At 34.3% G+C, this 21071-nt stretch overlaps 1 protein-coding gene across 1 annotated transcript; it reads left to right on the forward strand.

Annotated features, from left to right (window-relative positions):
• Positions 1-1202: 1202 nt before the first annotated feature.
• On the forward strand, positions 1203-19639 carry LOC122012486 (tRNA-dihydrouridine(16/17) synthase [NAD(P)(+)]-like). The gene is made up of 3 exons (XM_042569037.1): positions 1203-1685; positions 10182-10288; positions 18641-19639. Exons 1-3 carry the CDS (start codon positions 1218-1220, stop codon positions 19389-19391), a joined length of 1326 nt encoding a protein of 441 aa, XP_042424971.1. The 5' UTR covers positions 1203-1217; the 3' UTR covers positions 19392-19639.
• The last annotated feature ends 1432 nt before the right edge of the window (positions 19640-21071 follow it).

A 21071-nucleotide genomic window follows, 5' to 3' on the forward strand; every position in this document is an offset into this window, starting at 1 on the left:
TGTTGATTTATTAATTAAAATTAATAAATTGTATGTAACCTCAACAATATATAAAGATTAATACTTAATTATATGAATAAAATAAAATTAAGTAGTTTAAAATGTATATTTTTGTCACCCTGACTGTGTAACTTTCGAATGCAATGTATAATAATTATTTTCTTTACTTTCCCATAAATTTAAAAGTTATAGATCTGCCTCTTTACACAATTATATAAGGTGCCGTGAAAATAGGTGAAAGTATAATTTTCTTTTCTTACGCAAAAGTAAATTTTCTTCGTCTTCTTCAAGCTCTTTTACTTTCTCATACATGCATGCGAGTCTTACATCTCAATTCATCACTGACTTGACCATTAAAGAGGGTAACACTAATAATGTTAACCCTAAGTTGACAACCATATTTTGTAGGACACCAGAGCGGACGTATCGACAAACAAACATCAACTATAGATCTGAGCGAATGACGAAGGACACCATAATTGAATACTTCTATATTTTTTTTATCTTTTTATGTATATTTTTTTTCCTGTGTACACCATCAATTCAACTAATTAGTAATTTAAAAGTCGATCCCAATAACATATATAATTATTTTCCACATTAATTCAATATATATAATCAAAAAATATAAAAAACATAAGGACATAATTACCTTTTATAATTTTTTTCATATTTGATTTTGATAAAAAGAGGATTAAATATTATTTTTTAAATATAAAGGGTAAATTATAATTTGATAGAAACTAGAGGGGGTTAAAGTTATTTTTAATAAGATATAAAACTACGCTTTAGCTAAATTTAATGATATATATATATTTTTAAAGTAGGTTGATTTATATATATTCCGGCGGTTGCAATAGCTAGTTCGGATCCTTTGTCCCGAACTTTCTCTGTTTCCATGTCCCACTGTCGATCGAATGGTCCAGATTGTATCTCAAGACATCATGACATCTTTAAGATGTGTGCAATATTCTTATGATATGTAATGCATCCTTGAGATATAATCTGGACCATCCGATTGACAGTGAGACATGAAGACAGAGAAAATTCGGGGCAGAGGATCCGAACTATGCAATAGCACCCATGAAATTGTCATTTATTTTAGTTAATTTATTGTTTTGATAAAATAAACAGTTTAACGGCATAATAATAAGAAAAAAAATCTTTTTCTTTTTCCAAAATTAAGTGTTTTATGGATCCGGTTGCAGTTACACTTGATGGGCTACAAAACACAACGGCGTCGAATGTTTCGGACTTGTCTCTCGTTCCTCGCCGCACACAACAACACACTTCAATCCAAAGCCCGCCTCCTCCCTCTCCTGAACCCTAACTCGCCCATGTCTGCCGGGCCTTCCCCGGCGCCCTTCGATCCTACGGACGATCCTGACGAAGGCCTCTGTGCGGACCTCGATGGATGCTCCCTCGGCGACCCTTCCCCTCCACTGCCGTCCTTGCTCATCAGGCGCCATCTGAGCGGGCAGGTCCTGGTGGAGCGGGCCTGGGAACACTGGAACCAGCTCGGCGCCCCTAAGCTTGTGGTGGCTCCCATGGTAGACAACTCCGAGCTGCCGTTCCGGATGCTCTGCCGGAAGTATGGCGCCGAAGCCGCGTACACGCCGATGCTCCATTCGAGGATCTTCACTGAGACTGAAAAGTACCGGAGCATGGAGTTCACTACCTGCAAGGTTAGACACGTTTCTTGTATCTGAAATTGAGTACAAGATGTAATCTTTATGGATGTTCCGCCTTTTTTTTTTTTTACCGTATTTCCATCTATCTTTGGCAAGGACAGTACATATTATTTAGGTTGCTCATTCGACATGGTTTGTTATAGGACTATAGCTAACAGCATAGGAAGTCTGGTGTGTGTATCCAAAATTTTTGTGCGTTGTTTGCTCCAGAAACTTTCTGGAGTTAAGTGGTGTTCCTATGGAATTGTAGAGTTGCTTCTGGAAATACAGAAGTAAGAGTAAATGTACTTTTAGTCTAAGAGGTTGGTTTTGAGAAAACCAGTCTCTGTTATGGGAGTTTTAGGCTTTTGGGATGGATCTAGGCACTTTGAGGATAATTTTCTCATTTCTGGGAGCACAAGAACCAAGGTCTTAGTTCTCAAGCCTTACCGCGGCGTCTTCAGGTCTTACAAGTTGTTCAAAACTTTTGTTGCCTTACTTTACCTTTCTATAAATTAAGCTGCCATAAATTACAAGACTATACTTACAGGAGTAGAAACAAATTCCGTACAAACTAGGAAATTACAAGAAGGGAAATTGCAGAAAACTTGGAGACTTACAAACTAGCAGACTCGCTACTTGCTGCGGGAATCTTGAGTGCTTTGAGTCTTCATTATTGGCTAAGTCATGTTGATAAGGAAGAATCTTTAAGTGGGTCTTCATTATCAGCTGAGTCATGTTGCTAACGAAGAATCTTTAAGTGGGTATCTTTTGGAGTGAGTAGTGAGTCACTGAAAGGAACAAAAGTTTGATAATTGGTGCTCTCAAAAAGTGTCTTTTACAAAGTAGCTTTATAACTCCATCATGTTTATTAGATTAGCTTCTTCCACTAATTCCATAGAGGGTGGTAAAATTGAAGTTGACTGTCAGATGAGCTGGTTTTGTTTTTCTCATACCCGTCTTTATTTTTCTTTTGGTAAAAGTAAGAAAGAGTTGAATGCTGGGTAGAATATTTAAACGGGAAACTTTGTTTCCATTTCTTTCAGCTAGTAATTTTTTTGGTGAATGTTTATCCGGCCAGTGTAAATTCAAGTGGATCTTGGTATGGATCCCATAACCAGGAACTTCCTTGAATCGAAGACCTCCAATGTTTTAATTGTTCTTCAAGGGGTTTTGGAGATACCCGGTCTTTAGCAGGATTTGAAGGATACTCTTCAAAAGGAAGGACGTGAATATTAACTCCTTGGATATCTAGTTTGATACTATATCTGGCTGGTTCTATTTTTAAATTGAGACATTCTGGAGGAGAGCTGACAAAAGAGCATAATACAAATATTTCTTTTTCTTTTAGAACATGTTGCAAGAGTAGTTTATAAGAAAAGTTTTGTATGGAATCCAAATCATGGACCCATAGTTGGTTTAGAAGTCCAAAGTCCATTAGGGTGAAAGGTGTAATAAGTTTTCCCCTGTAATTTTTATGTTCAAATTTTTCAAAATGAATGTTGGCTCTTCGGAAGGAACAAAGTAATTGACATCTGCAGCAACCAGGGGCTACTGTCTCTGTATTAGCACATTGGGGAAATGCATTCTCACTTCAGTTTATAACTATATTCCTCCCTGTATATTATGGTAATACCTGTAGTAGAATTTTGATGAAACCAATTAAGAGCTTCATCAAGTTCGATAAATTGTTGGAAAGTAGAAGTATCCCCAAGAGTTCGGATATAAGTTAAAATATCTTCTGATTGATTTTTCTACCAGAGAAAATGTTTTCGGAAGTTTTTCCAGTATTAGCCTTCAGAATTTCAAGGGATTGATAATTCATCCGCCTCTGTGCTCTAACTGGTACAAAAAGTAGGTCGTTGATATTTTCTTGCTTAGAAGTAGACTGTGGATAACTTTCATTTATATCAGAATCACCGGCTGCCATTAAGTAAGACTTATCTGGCTGGATTTTTCCATCAGTTTTAAGTAGGGTACTTAAAAAGAAGTTAGGGCCTATCTTAACCCTGAGTGCATCCAAAGATTCATCCTGTAAGAAGGTTATCACAGTTGGAGATGGTGGTTTTTAGCTCATCCCAATGTGAATAAAGTCCTGTTTGTTGCTTGTGTACTTGAAAATACCACATAATACGAAAATTTCTTTCCAATCGATTTTTGGACCGTTGTCATGAAATAATTAGAAAGTGCATTAATAATAGCAATTTTGTAGTTAGAGATTCCAACTACTGTAGGAATATTCCAAATATTGTCTATGAGACATTGTTGTACTTGATCTAGTTTTGATCTGAGATCAAATTGGAAAGTATCATCTTTACGTGTATATTGCTGAAGTTGCTGAATTCCAAAATTTATAGTTTTATATCCATAAGTTCTTACCTTCTTTTGTTTATCCATAAGTTTTCTTGTAAGCAAACTATTTTATGATTAATGTAAAAGTCTGGATAGTGTTTGAGCTAGAGAATTATTGGTTTCGTTTATATGTTCCCAATTAATTTTTAATCCTCTATTAATGATTGAATCAACAAACTTGATCCATCGTTTATATCCTAATCCTTTTTTGGTTTCTTTTGTCCGTGGACTATAACGAACTATAGCTTCACAATCGGTTGTTATAGTAATTTCCGCCTTGCTACAAATAAATAACATAAAAGATTCCAGCAAGTAAATAATTGCTAACATTTCAAAATTTAAGAAAGTGTGATGCCCTTTTTCTTTATATTTGCCAAAGACATATCGACATAAGGATTTAGATGTTTTATGATCATATTTAGAAAATTTTCTAAATAAAGCTCCTATCGATCCTGATTCACAATCATCTATTTCTATGACTAAATAGTCAAAAATCCAAAGGTAGGGTAAATTCCGGGAGTTGTCTAACCATGGTTTTAATTCGTTAACTAGATCAATATCTTGCTAGTTGAAATAACTTTGCTAGTACAATGGACCACTTATTTTTTCAATATTCTTAGGGTATGGCCTGATATAATTTAAGAGTTTGAGAAAAGATCGAAGAGTTTTTATTTCTTCCATATGATATGGAAAATCCAAAATCTTGGCTAGCTTGTACACTATCCAGACTTTTATATTAATCATATAATGGTTTGCTTACATGAAACTTACTTATGGATAAACAAAAGAAGGTGAGGAGTTATGGATATAAAACTATAAAGTTTGGAATTAAGGAACTTTAGCAGTATACACGTAAAAATAATACTTTCTAATTTGATCTCAAATCAAAACTAGATAAGTACAACAATGTCTTATAGACTATATTTGGAATATTCCTATTGCACTTGGAATCTCTAACTACAAAATTGTTATTATTAATGTACTTTCTAATTATTTCATGACAAACAAAAGGGCAGCCCGGTGCACGAAGCTCCCGCTATGCGGGGTCTCGAGGAAGGATCCATTGTACGCAGCCTTACCCTGTTTTTTGCAAGAGGCTGTTTCTAGGATTCGAATCCGTAACCTTTTGGTCAAGACTCCCCTTCTAATTATTTCATGACAACGGTCTAAAAACTGGTTGGAAAGAAATTTTCATGTTATGCGGTATTTTTAGGTACAGAAGCAGGACATTACTCAAATTTTCATGTTATGTCATCTCCAGCTGTGATAAACCTTCTTACAGAGGATTTTATTCTCTCGACGAAGTTTTGGACACACTCAGGATTAAGATAGGCCCCAACTTCTTTTTAGTACCCTACTTGAAACTGATGGAAAAATCTAACCAGATAAGTCTTAATTAATGGTGGCCGGTGATTTTGATATAAATGAAAGTTATCCTCAGTCTACTTCTCAGCAAGAAAATATCAACGACCTACTTTTTGTAATAGTTAGAGCAAGCCAATGAATTATCAAGGTAGAAAAATCTATCAAAAGATATTTTAACTTACATTCGATACTTCTATTTTCCAACAATTTATGGAACTTGGTGAAGCTCTTAATTGGTTTCATCAAAATTCTACTTCAGGTATTACCATAATATACGGGGAGGAATACAATTATAAACTGAAGTGTTAAATACATTTCCCCAATGTGCTAATACAAAGACAGTAGCCCTAGTGGCAGATGTTAATTACTTTATTTCTTCCGAATAGCCAACATTCACATAAGAACTACTGGAGAAGGCTTATTACACCTTTCATCCTAATGAACTTTGGGCTTCTAAACCAACTATAGGTCCATGATTTGGAATTCATACAAAATTTTTCTTATAAACTACTCTTGCAACATGTTCTAGAAGAAAAAGAAATGTTTGTATTATGCTCTTTTGACAGCTCTCCTCCAGAGTGTCTCAATTTAAAAATAAAATCAGCCAGACATAGTATCAAACATGATATCCAAGGAGTTAATATTCACATCCTTCCTTTTGAATAGTATCCTTCAAATCTTGACAAAGACTGGGTATCTCCAAAACCCCTTGAAGCACAATTAAAACATTGGAGGTCTTCAATTCAAGGAAGTTCCTGGTTATGGGATCCACTTGAATTTACATTGGTCGGAGAAATATTCACTGAAAAAATTACTAACCGAAAGAAATGGGAACAAAGTTCTTCCCATTTATATGTTCTACCCAGCATTCAACTCTTTGTCACTTTTACCAAAAGAAAATAAAGACTGGTATGAGAAAAACAAAACTAGCTCGGTGACTCATAGGGACAGTCAACTTCAACTTCACCCTCTATGAGATTAGTGGAAGAAAGCTAATCTAATAAATATGATGGAGTTATAAAGCTACTTTGTAAAAAGATACTTTTTGAGAGCACTAACTCAAACTTTTGTTCCTTTCAGTGACTCACTTCAAAAGATGCCCACTTAAAGATTCTTCCTTAGCAACATGACTCAGTCGATAATGAAGACCCACTTAAAGATTCTTCCTAATTAACATGACTCAGCCAATAATGAAGACTCAACGCACTCAAAAGATTCCTAATGACTCACCCAAGCTTTAGTTGGATTTTTTTTCCTACATAAGCTTCTTTCCGAGCTTGTAAGCAAGTCTGCTAGTTTGTAAGTCTTCCAGTTTTTTGCAATTTCCCTTCATGTAATTTCCTAATTTGTACAAAGTTTGTTTATACTCCAGTAAGTATAGTCTTGTTATTTATGGCAGCTTAATAAACTTATCTAGGCCTAATGAAGACTCTGATTTTCTTTTCTGTCTATTTCAAGAATCTTCAGTCCTTATCCTAGTATACAATTTGTAGAAAAGTAACTAAGGGAGAGGATGTAACTGTCGTGTTCTCTAAGCTTGTAAATCATGTGCTAGCAAAGTAAGATAATAGAAGCTATGAACAACTTGTTGTAAGACCTGAAGACGTCAGGGTAAGGCTTGAGAACTAAAACCGTGGTTCTTGTTGATTCCTAATAGGTGAGGCTCACCAGTGAAAATGAGAAAATTATCCTCCAAAGTGCCTAGATCCATCCCAAGAGTCTAAAACTCCCATAATAGAGATTGGTTTTCTTAAAACCAATCCCATAGACTAAAAATACATTTACTCTTACTTCTTCTGTATTTTCCAGAAGCAACTCCACAATTTCATAGGAACACCACTTAACTCCAAAAAGTTTATGGAGCAAACAACGCACAAAATTTTTGGTATCAGAGCCCTAACATCTTTCGGACCATGAATGACATCTAGTTCAAAAGACTTTCAAGAATTTAATCGATTAGGCTTTTTAGATCTCTAGAAAAACTATTACTTCACATCAACATCAACATAATTGTTATGTTAAATCTTGGAAATATGTTCATTGTTTACATAATGAGGATCCCCACTTAAACACCATCACAGAATTACTTCTCAGTATCGGGACTACTTTAGAATCACAACAACTACACACTAAAAACTTATTGGAACAAGTATCTAATACCTTGGTCCAACAAGCCCAAATAATAAGTGACCTAAGAAGAAACATAGACTTCTTGAAAGAATCACAAGATTCTTTAAACAAAAGATTTAGTCAACATAATTTACTTTGTATCCCTACTAAGAAAGAGATTTTAAATCTTTCTAAACTGATTGAAGAAAACAAACCTAATTTTTTTTTCTTCAACGGTTCTACTTCAAATTAAAGAGTTAATCCTAACAAACAAAACTTAGATAGAAGGAGAGCTTAAACTTCTACCTACTACACATGTCGAAATCAAGTATAAATGAACAAACTTCACTTTGAAATTACATACTATGAAGAAGCTTTAGATTATGCCAAACAATTCTCTAAATCTAAAGAAAACAGATATTGCTGTCTTGAATTCACCGGAAAAAGCGACCAAATCATACTTCAACAGAACAATACCTTACTAGCCTTATTAACATCACTTCATTACAGAACTTCTCTATTAGAAAATAGGTTACTGACAATAGTAAAACAACTTCAAGGAAATTCCCAAGCAATCGATTGGAAGGAAGCTTTAAACAACATTAATAAAGATTTAAGTAAGTTATCACTTGGAAAAACTATCAGAAAACCACAAACTACTTATAAATTTCTAACTTATAATGAATCTCACGAGAACACAAACTGAACCATTTACTGGTGCCTCACAAGCAATGAGAAGACAAACAGCAACAAATACTACTTCTTGGCTTCACAATATTCTAACAAGAAGAAATAGTAATTCTATTACTAGTCACCACAGATTAGAAGAACTGGTAGACATTGAACAAGACTTAAATATCTTCTCCAATGAGCAGTTAAATGCCTTAAATCCCAGACGATTATACAGTCAGGGAATGCTTAACTTTTTAACTTCTGTATTTAGACATCATAGACAAAAAATCCTTCACCTCCCAGATGGAGGAGAAGCAAGACTAAACTTAATGACTATGCCTCAGCCAGAACTTTATTAAATCACAGACACAATTATATCCATCTAGGCTTAATTGTATTTGGAATTAGAAGACTTACAAGAGCCAGATTAGGAGGAAAAGTGTTACTAGTTTTATATGACTCGTGTATCTCTGATAAAGAGAAAGCTATCATAGGACTCATAAAAGTCGATATGAATAACAACTTAGGAATTACTTATTTTTGCCTTAATTTCAATATCACCATAAGAGACTTTGTGAAACATATTAAAATACACATCCAGGCAAAAGGATATGGTCAATTTCAAGGTGATAATATTCATTTGGGCATGATATTCTTAGGAAAACAATGAATCATGTCCATAATCACTTTAAAATTAAGTCACATACACGATTGAATTACTTCTAAAGGAATATATTTTCTTAAACCAAAAGAATTTAATTGTGAAACGTTAGGAGGATTAGACTGGACTAAGTTTAGACAATCCTGAAATAACGTTAAAACTAACAACTTCAATAATGGGATAGAAAAGACAAACTCAGGTTATCAACCCTCTACTTCCCAAGCTGAAGAAAATCTAGAAGATGATAATTTAAATCTCATGTTTAGACAAGATGTTGATCCAAAGTCTGGATAGTGTATTGCCTAATTCAAGATTTGTAAACTAGAAGAATTTGATAAAAGACACAACAAATTAGAACAAAATTGGATATTATATTTTGACGAAGACAGAAATATAATAGCCCAAAGTCTGGATAGTGTATTGCCTAATTCAAGATTTGTAAGACTCCCTGTGATGGTTACAGAGAGTTTGGCTTAGAGATAAATCATAGCAAACTTTGTTTTTAACTGAATGTGAATTATTGGAATTAAATCCTACAAAAAGCACTTAGTCTGAGTATAATAGAATCTACTTTCACGTTGTCAAATGGTTCCAATTCTATCCTACTAAAAGTACTTGAAGTGTTTCTATGGCTAAATTCAGAAGGCCAACTAAAGAAGTAATTCTATGAACCCTGTTCTGCAAACCCAAAAAAGCCACAGTAAATATTAATTTGGGGATCGCACGGTAAACAGCAAATATTTTGGATTGGGATATCCAGTAAATGGTTTGAGGAACATTTATTTGCTTCAGTTTAAAATTTATTTGGAAATTTGCTGAAATTAACTAAGAATGATGTGAATAAAAACATAAAATCTTAAATGATCTTAATTGTTTAGGGATTTCATTGGCTAAGTGAGGTTTCATGGTGATAAAACCTTCTCCATTTTAGCTCTGACCATTTTATCTCCACTGATGGAATGTAGACACAGCTTTGTCTGTAATAACAGTGCATACTTAGTGTTTGCCTATACACAATTTTACTCGTAAAAGTGGAAGTAGAAGAATTATAATTGTTTATGCCCTTTGTATTGTATTATGCAAGAGATTTTCCACATGATGCATATAGGTGATTAATGTTTTCCACCTTCCATGTAATACTCTATATTTTTCCTAATATGAGGTAACGTGAAATCTAATTACGGAGTGATAAACTTGTGGTGGTTTACCTTATTTCACTTTCAGTTGCCTCATACTTATGTACCTACAATGTTCTTGTTTAAATGTATGATTGTTTAGAATACTTTTGAGGTAAAAACATACTTATGCAGTGGTTAGAATAACTACAGCATATCAATATTTATCTGGTGCAGGGAGATAGGCCACTGTTTGTACAATTCTGTGCCAATGATCCTGATGTTTTGCTGGAAGCAGCAAAAATTGTTGAGCCTTATTGTGATTATGTGGACATAAATCTTGGGTATCTTCTTATTCTTTGACTCTAAATTAGACGGATATGCATTGTTAGGAATAGGTAGAACAGGTATTGATTAACATAGTTCATATATATATATATATATATATATATTGGTCAATTAGGCAAATTGTGAATTAACCTAATTATAGTTTTCTAAGATAGATTCCTAGTTTGTATATGAATATGTCTCACTCTTCGATAAAGAATTCAATTTTTTTTTATCTCAAATAACATGGTATTAGAGTCAGGTTCTGATCCTGGGATCTATGCGTTATGGGCCCATCACGCTTCCGCTGTGGGTTATGGACCCACCACGCTTCCACTAGTTAATGAGAAAACATGCTGAATGTAAAAATAGACATTCTTGAAACTATGCAAGCCCTTTTATTTCAGATGAATGTTCCCAAACCTTTTTGGGCAGATGCAATCTTTACAACATGTTTTCTCATTAACCGCATGCCATCCTCTATTCTTCATGGTGAGATTCCTTACAAAATTCTTTTTCCCAATAAGTCATTTTCTGTTAACCCTAGAATATTTAGTAGCACATGTTTTGTTCGGGATGTTCATCTACATGTCACTAAATTAGACCCTAAGTCTTTGAAGTGTATCTTCCTTGGTTTCTTCAAAAAGGTTATAAGTGTTATTGTCCCAATATTAATAAATATCTTGTTTCAATTGATGTTACTTTCATAAAAGATACACCTTATTTCCAAGTCTCACGTATTCCGACTCGTCAAAGGGAGGATAACGATTTGTTGTATTCTATCACATCATCTGCGTCCGTCCCGGAACCGGCTCCTATCAAGCCTCCTATTATTCAAGTCTACTATACACGTTAACCTCTTGATTCATGTCCTGCGCCTACTACTTCGTTATCAAATCCAACCCCAAGCGATGATTTTCCTATTGCGTTACACAAAAATAAACGTCAGTGTACTTATCCTACTTCTTTTGTTTCTTATAATGACTTGTCGTCTTCCTCTTGTTGTTTTATTATTTCACTTAACTCTATCTCTATTCCTAAAATTGCCCATGAGGTCATATCTCATTCTTCTTGGAAAGATGCAATGATAAAGGAGATGAATGCTTTAGATGACAATCGCACTCCGGACTCGGTCGATCTAGGAACAGACTATTAGATGCAAATGAGTATTCAATTAGTTGCTAGATTAAAAGCCCGTTTTGTTACTAAAGGCTATGCTCAAACCTATGGTCTGGATTATTTTGACACATTTTCTCTTATTATAAAGTTGACATCTGTTCGATTGTTTGTTTCAATGGCTACGGCTTATAATTGACATTTACATCAACTTGATATCAAGAATGCTTTTCTTCATAGTGATCTTCAAGAGGAGGTGTATATGGAGCAACCTCCTGGTTTTGCTGCTCAAGGGGAGTCGGGGCTGATTTATCGTATTTGAAAAGCTTTGTATGGTTTGAAACAAAGTCCTCATGCTTGGTTTGGAAAATTTAGTCAGATTGTTGAAAAATTTAGTATGATGAAAAGCAAACCTGGCCATTCTATGTTCTACAAGCAGTTAGTAACCGGTATCATTCTATTAGTTGTGTATGTGGATGATATTGTTATCACCAGAAGTGATACTATAGGAATCTCATCTCTTAAATCTTTCATTCATACTTAGTTTCATATGAAAGACTTGGGGTGCTAAAGTATTTTTTGGGTGTTGAGGTTACGAGGAGTGAAAAGGTATATTTCTATTTCAGAGAAAATTTATCTTCGACTTATTAACTAAGATAGAAAAATTAGGGGTAAAGCCTTGTAGTGTTCCAATGACTTAGAACATGCACCTCACAGAAGGGAACTATTTGAAACATCCTGAGAGATATCGAAGGTTGGTTGGGAAGCTAAATTATCTTATCGTAACTCGTTCAGATATTGCATATTCGGTTAGTATTGTCAGTTAGTTTATTTTATCTCCAACCGTTTATCATTGAACAACGTTAGAGCAAATTTTGTGTTACTTGAAGGAGCACCCAGACAGGGTATCGTAATATGAAAATCATGGGCACTCTAATGTTTTTCAGATGTAGATTGGGCAGGTTCCAAAATGGATAGAAGATCTACTTCAAGTTATTGTAGTATTTTTGTTGGAGGAAATTTAGTCTCATGGAAGAGTAAAAAGCAAAACGTTGTGTCACAATCCAAAGAGTCCGAATATAGGATTATGACACAGTCTATGTGCGAGATAATGTGGATATATCAACTTTTGATTGAAGTAGGATTTAAAATTTTAGTATCAACAAACATGCGGTGTGATAACCAAGCTGTTTTTCATATTGCATCGAATTATGTATTTCATGAGCAAACTAAGCATATTGAAATTGATTGTTATTTTGTTCGTGGAAAAATTTAATAAAGCTTGATTTCTACCGAATACATGAAGAAGAACAATTCAGGGACATTTTCACAAAAACTTTAAAGGGGTTCAGGTTGATTGTCTTTGTAATAAGTTGGATATGATTAATATCTATGCACCAACTTGAGGGAACTGATATAGTAACTAATATATATAGATAATATGGTAATATATATATATATATACCCTGCACACCCTTATCTTGCACACTCGTGGCCGACCCTCACAGATTCATGCGCCCGAACGCACTCCCGGGTGCCCCGATTCACTTTTGAGAATCGGGGCATCCAAGAGGGCTTCCGGGCGCCCGGACCTGTGAGGGTCACCCATGAGTGTGGAGGTTAAAAAATTCATATATATATATATCGGTCAATTATGCAAATTGTCAATTAGTCTAATTATAGTTTCTAAAGATAGATTCTTAGTTGGTATATAAATATGTCTCACTCTTCAATACAAGCAACAACAACAATCAAGTTTTATCCCACTAGTTGGGGTCGGCTGTATGGATCCTTTTACATCATCAAGAACTATCTCCTACTATATCATCATCTATACTTAAATAAATTTTATTTTATTTTATTGTTATTAACCAAATTTTTTTTTGTCTTCTTCTTCTTCCTCGTTTGATATATGTGTTTATCGTATTTTCACATCGCTTAACTGGAGCATTTATTGGTCGTTTAAGTACATGTCTGTACCATCTTAAACGTGTCTCTCGAAGTTTTCCCTCAATAGATAAAACTCCTCTCTAATGCTCGCATTTCTTATTTTGTCCATTGTATGTCCACACATCACCGTAACATCCTCATTTCTGCAACTCTCATCTTCTGCTTATGTGCTCGAGGCATAACCTAACATTCAGCTTCATATGACAAGCAGGTCTAACTGCGATTTTGTAAAACTTTCCTTTAAGTTTTAGTGGTATTTTATAATCACATAAAACACTCAACGCTCTCCTCCATTTCAATTATCCTGTTTGTATTCTATGTAAGACATCTCTCGATCGTTTTGTAAAAATGATTCTAAATATTTAAAGCTCTCGGTTCTGGGTAACTCATCATTTCCCATCTTAGCAATTGTCTCATTACATCTAATATTGCTAAACTTAAATTTCATATATTGTCTTTATTCTAATAAACCTAAAACTTCTCTCTTCTAGTGTTTGCCACTAAAATTCTAGTTTAGCATTTACTCCTTTATATGTTTCATTTATCAAAATAATATCATCTGCAAACAATATGCACTATGATACTGTGCCTTGAATGTGTATAATGAGTTTGCCCATAATTAGTGTAAAAAGATAAGGACTTAGAGTTGATCCTTAATGTAACTCTATCTTTGTTGGCAATGTTTCAGTTACTCCGCCTGAAGTCTTTACTCTGGTCATTACATCCTCCTAAATATCCTTAATTAGTTTAATAAATGTTACACTAACACCTCGCTTTTCTAGAATTCTCCATATAATTTCTCTTGGGGCTCTATCATAATATTTTTCTAAATCAATGAATATTATGTGTAGATCTTATTTTTGGTCCCGATATTTTTCAATTAGTTGTCTAAGAAGACGTATAACTTTTATTATCGACCTTCCAGTCATGAACCTGAATTGATTTTCGATCACCGTGGTCTCCTTCCTTAATTTTTTTATTACTTTTTTCAAAAGTTTCATGACATGACTCATTAGTTTAATATCTCTATAGTTTGTACAATTTTATACGTATCCCTCATTCTTAAATAAGGGAACTAGAGTATTTATCTTCCATTGATCAGGTTTTTTTTCGTTTCAATATAATGTTAAATAATTTTATAAGTCATTCAATACCTTGTTTTCCTAAACACTTTCATACCTCTATCGGAATATCATCTGGTCCAACGACTTTTCCATTATGTATCCTATTTAAAGCTTGTTCTACTTCTAAAGTTGAATTCTATGATAAAAATTTAAATTTCTATACTCATTTGACCTACTTAAATTACCTAAATGAAGTTGGTCACCTAAACCTTCATTAAAAAGTTGATGAAAATACTTTTTCCACCACTCTTTTATTTCTTCATCGTTTACTAGTACCATATTATATTCATCTTTAATACATTTTATTTGGATAAGATCTCTTGTCTTCTTTTCTCTCACTTAAGTTATTCTATAAATGTTTCTTTCTACTTATTTTGTATCCAATTTTTGATATAATCGTTTAAAATTTTCATTCTTTACTTCACTCACTCCTTTCTTATCCTCTTTTTTGACTATTGTATATATTTTTTAATTTTCCTCATTCTTATAAACATATAATTTTTTATAAGTTGTTTGTTTTTCCTTCACTTTTTCTAGTACTTTCTCATTCCACCACCAAGATTCTTTATTTAGTGTGCATGTCCCTTTGGCTCACCAAGTACACTCTTAGCTACTATTTTCAACTTTGATGCCATCTTATCTTATGTTGTATTAGAGTTGTCATATATTTCACCTAATACTTGTACTCCTATTTTTCCTTAAATATATTTTGTGTTTCATCCTTTAACTTCTTCCATTTAATTCTAGGAGTTGTATGTATTTTCTTTCTATTGATATTATACTTGAGACGTATATCCAACACTACTAACCTATGTTGGGTAGTTGAACTTTCTGCAGGGATGACCTTGCAATATTTATAAATCTTTCTATCTTTCTTCTTAACCATAAGAAAGTCAATTTGCGATTTATTATTCTCACTTTGAAACGTGACTAAGTGTTCTTCTCTTTTTTTAAAAAATGTATTAGCGAAAAATGTATTAGCTAATATAAGGTCATATGTTATCGCAAAATCTAATAGTTTTCCCTTCTTCATTTCTTGTTCCAAATCCATAACCCCCGTGTATCCTCTCATATTCCTCATTTTTCACTCCGACATGCTCATTTAGATCACCTATTAAAATCATTTCATTTGGCGGAATCTTTTGTAATATTTCATCTAAGCCGTCCCAAAACTTTGATTTGATAGTTTCATCTAATACTACTTGCGGTGCATATATATTAATTATGTTTATAGTTTCTTTCGCCACTATTATCTTAAGGGCTATAATTTGATCCCCTTTTCTAACTACTTGATAAACTTCATATTTTAACGAACTATCTATAACAATACCTACTTCATTTTTTGCTACACTCTTTCCTATGTACCATAACTTAAAATCCGAGTTCTCTATCATTTTTGCCTTCTTGCCTTCCCCATTTTTTCTCTTGTATACACAAAATACTAATTCTTCTCCTAATTATCGTAGTATCTACTACCTTTATTGATTTACCAGTAAGGATTCTTATATTTCCAAATCTTAGACTATTAGTTTTCTTATTATATTTGTTCTTATCCAACCTACAGTGTGAGAACTTTTGTTTATTTAACACTACACCCAAATTCTCATGGAGATATAACAGCCCTTGCCGATATATTTAGCACTACACCCGAGTTCTAGAGATGCAGCGGTCCTTGTCGAGACGTTACAGTCAGCCCCTGCAACACGTTCCTTCCTAGGAACAACTTAGCATTAGCACAATAGTTTAATGGATATATTCATTGAATATTTGTAATAGTTTTAATGCTGGTTGACAATCTAACGCAACCCTCCTCCTTTATCCGGGCTTGGAGAAGGTTACAAGTACGAATTTGATAATTATATTTCTTCTGGCAAACATCATACAGTAGGTCATGAATGACCAAGTTTATTATCATCCATCCACTTTTGACTGGACCTATACATAATGACAACAATGACAATGCACCCTCCTTTTTGTTCCTAAAAGCCAATAAAATATGTTGATATATCCCCTTAGACTTTTCTAATTTGAGTATTCTTCAATTTCCCAGTCTTCGCATCTCCTCCTATGCTAGCTTGGGTGATATCTGTAATGTTATTTACCTTAAAATTTGTTTGCTATCTATTCATTCTCAACCACAGCAGAAAATCACCTTCTTTATGTAGCTGATTCCACTTTTCCATTTCTACAAGCACAAAAGAGTTTGCATATTTGTATTGATTTCAATATTTTAATGTCATAGTCTCATACCCATTTCTAAAAATTAAAAATAGCTTTTATTAAATACCAATTCGTTTTGTTCCCAATCTTTTGGGACTAAAATCTTGCTCTGCTAACAATATCAATTTTCTTGGTTACTAAACATACGATATGCTGTAGCTCCTTGTCACATTTAATTTTGGCCCCGGGGTTATGGTGTAGTGGAAGAGCGTCCAGTTGTCACCTAGACACCCACGGATCAATTCCCAGTTACGGCGTATTTGCAAGAATATTTCCTCTAAATGGGACGTGCAACCAAGGGACGCTAGACTTCTAGGTCGTCTGCTACGAGCACTTCCTGATTTATCCTAGCGGCCGGTGGAAAACTTTCGTGGGACTGAGCCAGTCGTCCCATGTTCGACGTTACGTGACCGGGTTAATCATTGTCACAATTTGAATTGTTACGCAACGATGTAATTAGTCTATTGTCAGATGCATGTTTCATGTGTAAAATATTGACTTAGTAGTTAAGTTTAAATTTTGAGTAAGATAAATGATTTAATCTTGCTTTTCTCCTTAGTTGTGCTGATTTATGATGGTTAGTTCAGTATCAGATCATTTGTTAATTCCGCCCTTTTGGTCAATTCCACAAGCTAACTAGGAAAGCTGAATATCTAATTATGTTGCATCCTAGAATCATCAGTAAGTATGACAATGGCATCCCAAATAAATCCTGCCTAATATTTGCAAGGGTTCTTAAGCAATACGAATTTGGTTAGATTGTCAGCAGACATTAAGCTTGAATTTTTTTGCTTTTATTTTAAAAAAAACATTGTCTTGACTTTCCTACAGTCATCTTATATGCAGTGTCCAATACAAGATCACTAATGCTAGAAAAATAACATTAGGGAGCTCATCTTGATTTCATGTCCTTCGACTTGAGGCGTAGAGTATTCCCAATTCCAATTATGATTGCATCATATCGCTCATATAATACTCTAAATTGAGCCCTTTCCTAATAACTCAAACTTAACTAGCCACCAGTCGCGTCTAAGAGTTATATTGAGGACGTTGAAGTTCAAAATACTTAGAATATTTGATCACTGTTTTTTCTTGCAATTAGTATCTATCTTGTTTAAGTTCTAAAATTCCTGGCAAACTTCTAAATTATTGTCCTTGTGTTAAGACTCGTCCTGGAACCGTTGGTTCAGTTTTGCAAGAGTTTTATTTGCACAATTAATTTGACTAGCTTATAGGAATAACTGAAAGATCAAGTATTAAATATGTACCAAGACCAATGCATCCATATCTTGTAGTTATTATAGTTCTTTGCTTGTGGGAGTCGATCCAGTAATATAAATATAACTGTACAACAACATAAACACTGATGCCCTTGAACAAATGTTTTGTCACATGCCTTATCCTTTTGTTTGAAACAAAAAAGACATAATTTGTGTTATAATGAACGATCTAACAGCATAAGAGAATCAAGTTCACTATGTAACATCAAGCTTATACATACTGTTACATCAAAAGCTTTTTACATGGAAATCATCATATTAGTCATATTACTGGTATGGTTATCTAGTATTATGGTTGGAATTTGTGTTTGCCCAATTAGTTCATTGCTATTGTGGATTCATCTTTTACGAAAGCTCAATGATTCCCTTCACATCTTAATTTCATGTGGGGATAGCATGCAGTTGTTCAAAATGTATGAAAAAAATGGAACATATTCTCTTATGCACCATTATATTAACCCTAGGGTTGTTATATTTATTATGGTTAAGCAGCTGGTAAAGATATATTGGTAAATTGGGTATGCCCAAATATCAAACATATGATGCCTTACTATGTTGTATAGCTTTTGGTTTTTTTTCAAGTAAATTGATTGTCTGAATGAATATATCTGTGAAGAAACACATCTTTTTTGAGGTGTTTGTTCATTTTCTTATATAATATACCTCTTTGAACATGTAGATGTCCTCAGCGCATTGCTAGGCGAGGAAATTATGGTGCTTTTCTCATGGACAATCTCCCTCTCATAAAATCACTTGTGCAAAAGCTATCACAAAATCTTCAAGTCCCAGTTTCATGTAAGATCAGAATATTCCCAAATTTACAAGACACCTTAGTGTATGCCAAGATGCTTGAAGAAGCCGGTTGTTCTCTCCTAGCTGTTCATGGCCGGACAAGAGAAGAAAAGGATGGGAAGAAATTCCGAGCTGATTGGAATGCCATCAAGGCTGTAAAAGATGCTATTAGGATACCTGTTCTTGCTAACGGGAACATCCGGCACATGCAAGATGTTCATGATTGTTTGGATTACACCGGTGCTGATGGAGTTCTTTCAGCCGAGTCGCTCCTTGAAAATCCAGCACTATTTGCTGGATACCAGACAATGGAACCAACTAAAGACAGTTCCTATGAGATGGAGAATGGTGTGATTTTAGACCAGTCAGATCTGGCAATAGAGTATTTGAAATTGTGCGAGCAATATCCAGTGCCATGGAGAATGATCCGCTCTCATGTTCACAAGATGCTGGGGGACTGGTTTAGGATTCATCCACAGGTGAGGGAGGAATTGAACGCCCAATCAAAACTATCTTTTGAGTGGCTCCATGATATGGTGAAGAGACTTAAAGATCTTGGCGGAGCACCCGCACTGTATGGAAATGGTGATATCAAAAGCAGAGCTAAAGCTAATGGAGTCGCCACATGCATTTCTTGATTCTCCAGCATCTCACTAGTGATATTGCAACTACAAGCATTTTTTATTATGAGGCAGGCCTTAAGGGGCTGAGACTCTTCATAGCAAATATTCATGCTTCCTTTTCCGAATTGATAATGATCATCTATTTATCTTTTAACAAATTTTGTGCTGGATATGCCACTTAATGTTGGTATTTATCTAGCTCTATCAGAGTAGAGATAAATCGTGAATATGATGAGTTAGTATATTTGATTGTATTGGCTAAAGTTGTATTCTAATATTTTTATACGCAAGTTGGACCCTTGGTTTCCTTCAGAGTGTTAAGACGTCATGAACATGGAAGTATTCATCTTTTAATGGTGCTGAGTTATATCGTTTGCATTAATATAAAAATTAATCAATTTTTTTATAATATATGACGTGTCAATATTGAATTTCGTCTTTGCAATTTTTAATTTAGGGCTCTATCGTTGTGATGGATCAGTAAAAACAAAATTGATCCGCGGATGGACTGCGAATCCAGTCGGCAGATCCTTTGTGAGCGCTCTGAAGTAATTAATCGGGGCATTAAAGTCGATTTAAGTAATATTTTGTTTTGAGCTTTACTTAAAGTCTTTTTAGTTTTTCTTACGATAAATCAGAATCAGATCGAACCGTTAACCATCTCCTTGTTGAAATGCTATTGGGGCATCATCGAGTGCTGGTCCAGAAGTGCCTGCCCAACACTAAGTAGCATGGATACTGAAAAACTTATTATTATTATTATAATTATTATTATTTACTACCGCAGCTGGGGCTGCTGGATTGAAACCTTCTCTCTGTTAATCACTTGGAGTTGGAAGTCCTATTAATTTTTATGAAGATTGTAGTTTTCTCATTGATTAGAGTGTTTAAAAATTTTACATGTCTCGAGTGCCTTTTAAACCTGTGGGCGATCATATATTTATACAAAAAGAGAGTCTTTATTTTGGAAAGAATTTTGGTGCCTTTATAAATGGAGTTTTTCTCTTCGCCCATATTGAGAAAAAGTTCAAAATGATAACAATGAGATCAAACAAAGAAAGTGACCTTGGTTTGCGCCGTTGGTGTATGAGTAGCTACAAAGTAAACATGAGTCTCAGTCTCCATGGACAGATTGACGACAAAAATGTCATGCAAACTCTGATGGAGTATTTGCTCGTACCTTGTATTATTTTAAGGAAACAAGTAGGCGTCTGGCTAAAAAATGGCTGGTAATTGTTAGGCACTAAGAAATTGCATGGCGCTTAGAGAGGTAAATAAATCAAACGATTCATGAATTATTCGGAGCTCGATTCGATAAAAAACTTGTTCAAGTTCATTTGTTTATCTCATCAAGCCGAACTCGATTTCAAGCTCGACAGTTTTATCGAACCGAGCTCGATTACAAGCTCGACAATTTTATCGAGCCGAGCTCGAGCTTAAGGATATTCGACTCGTAAGCTGACGAACATGTTCATTTGTAGGTTCACGAGCCAAAAAAACAAGCCTTAAATCAAGAAAAAACGAACTCTAAAACGAATAAAAAAAAACAAATTCTAAAATGAACCTTAAAACAAATTTTAAAACGAGCCAAAAAAACAAACTCTAAAATGAATCAGAAAACGAGTCCGAGCTCGCTTAACGAATTAAACTCATTGACTATGATAATCAAACTAATAACGAGCCGAATTCGAACTA

Source organism: Zingiber officinale, chromosome 8A (genome assembly GCF_018446385.1).
Source record: "Zingiber officinale cultivar Zhangliang chromosome 8A, Zo_v1.1, whole genome shotgun sequence".
Classification (NCBI taxonomy): Eukaryota; Viridiplantae; Streptophyta; class Magnoliopsida; order Zingiberales; family Zingiberaceae; genus Zingiber; species Zingiber officinale.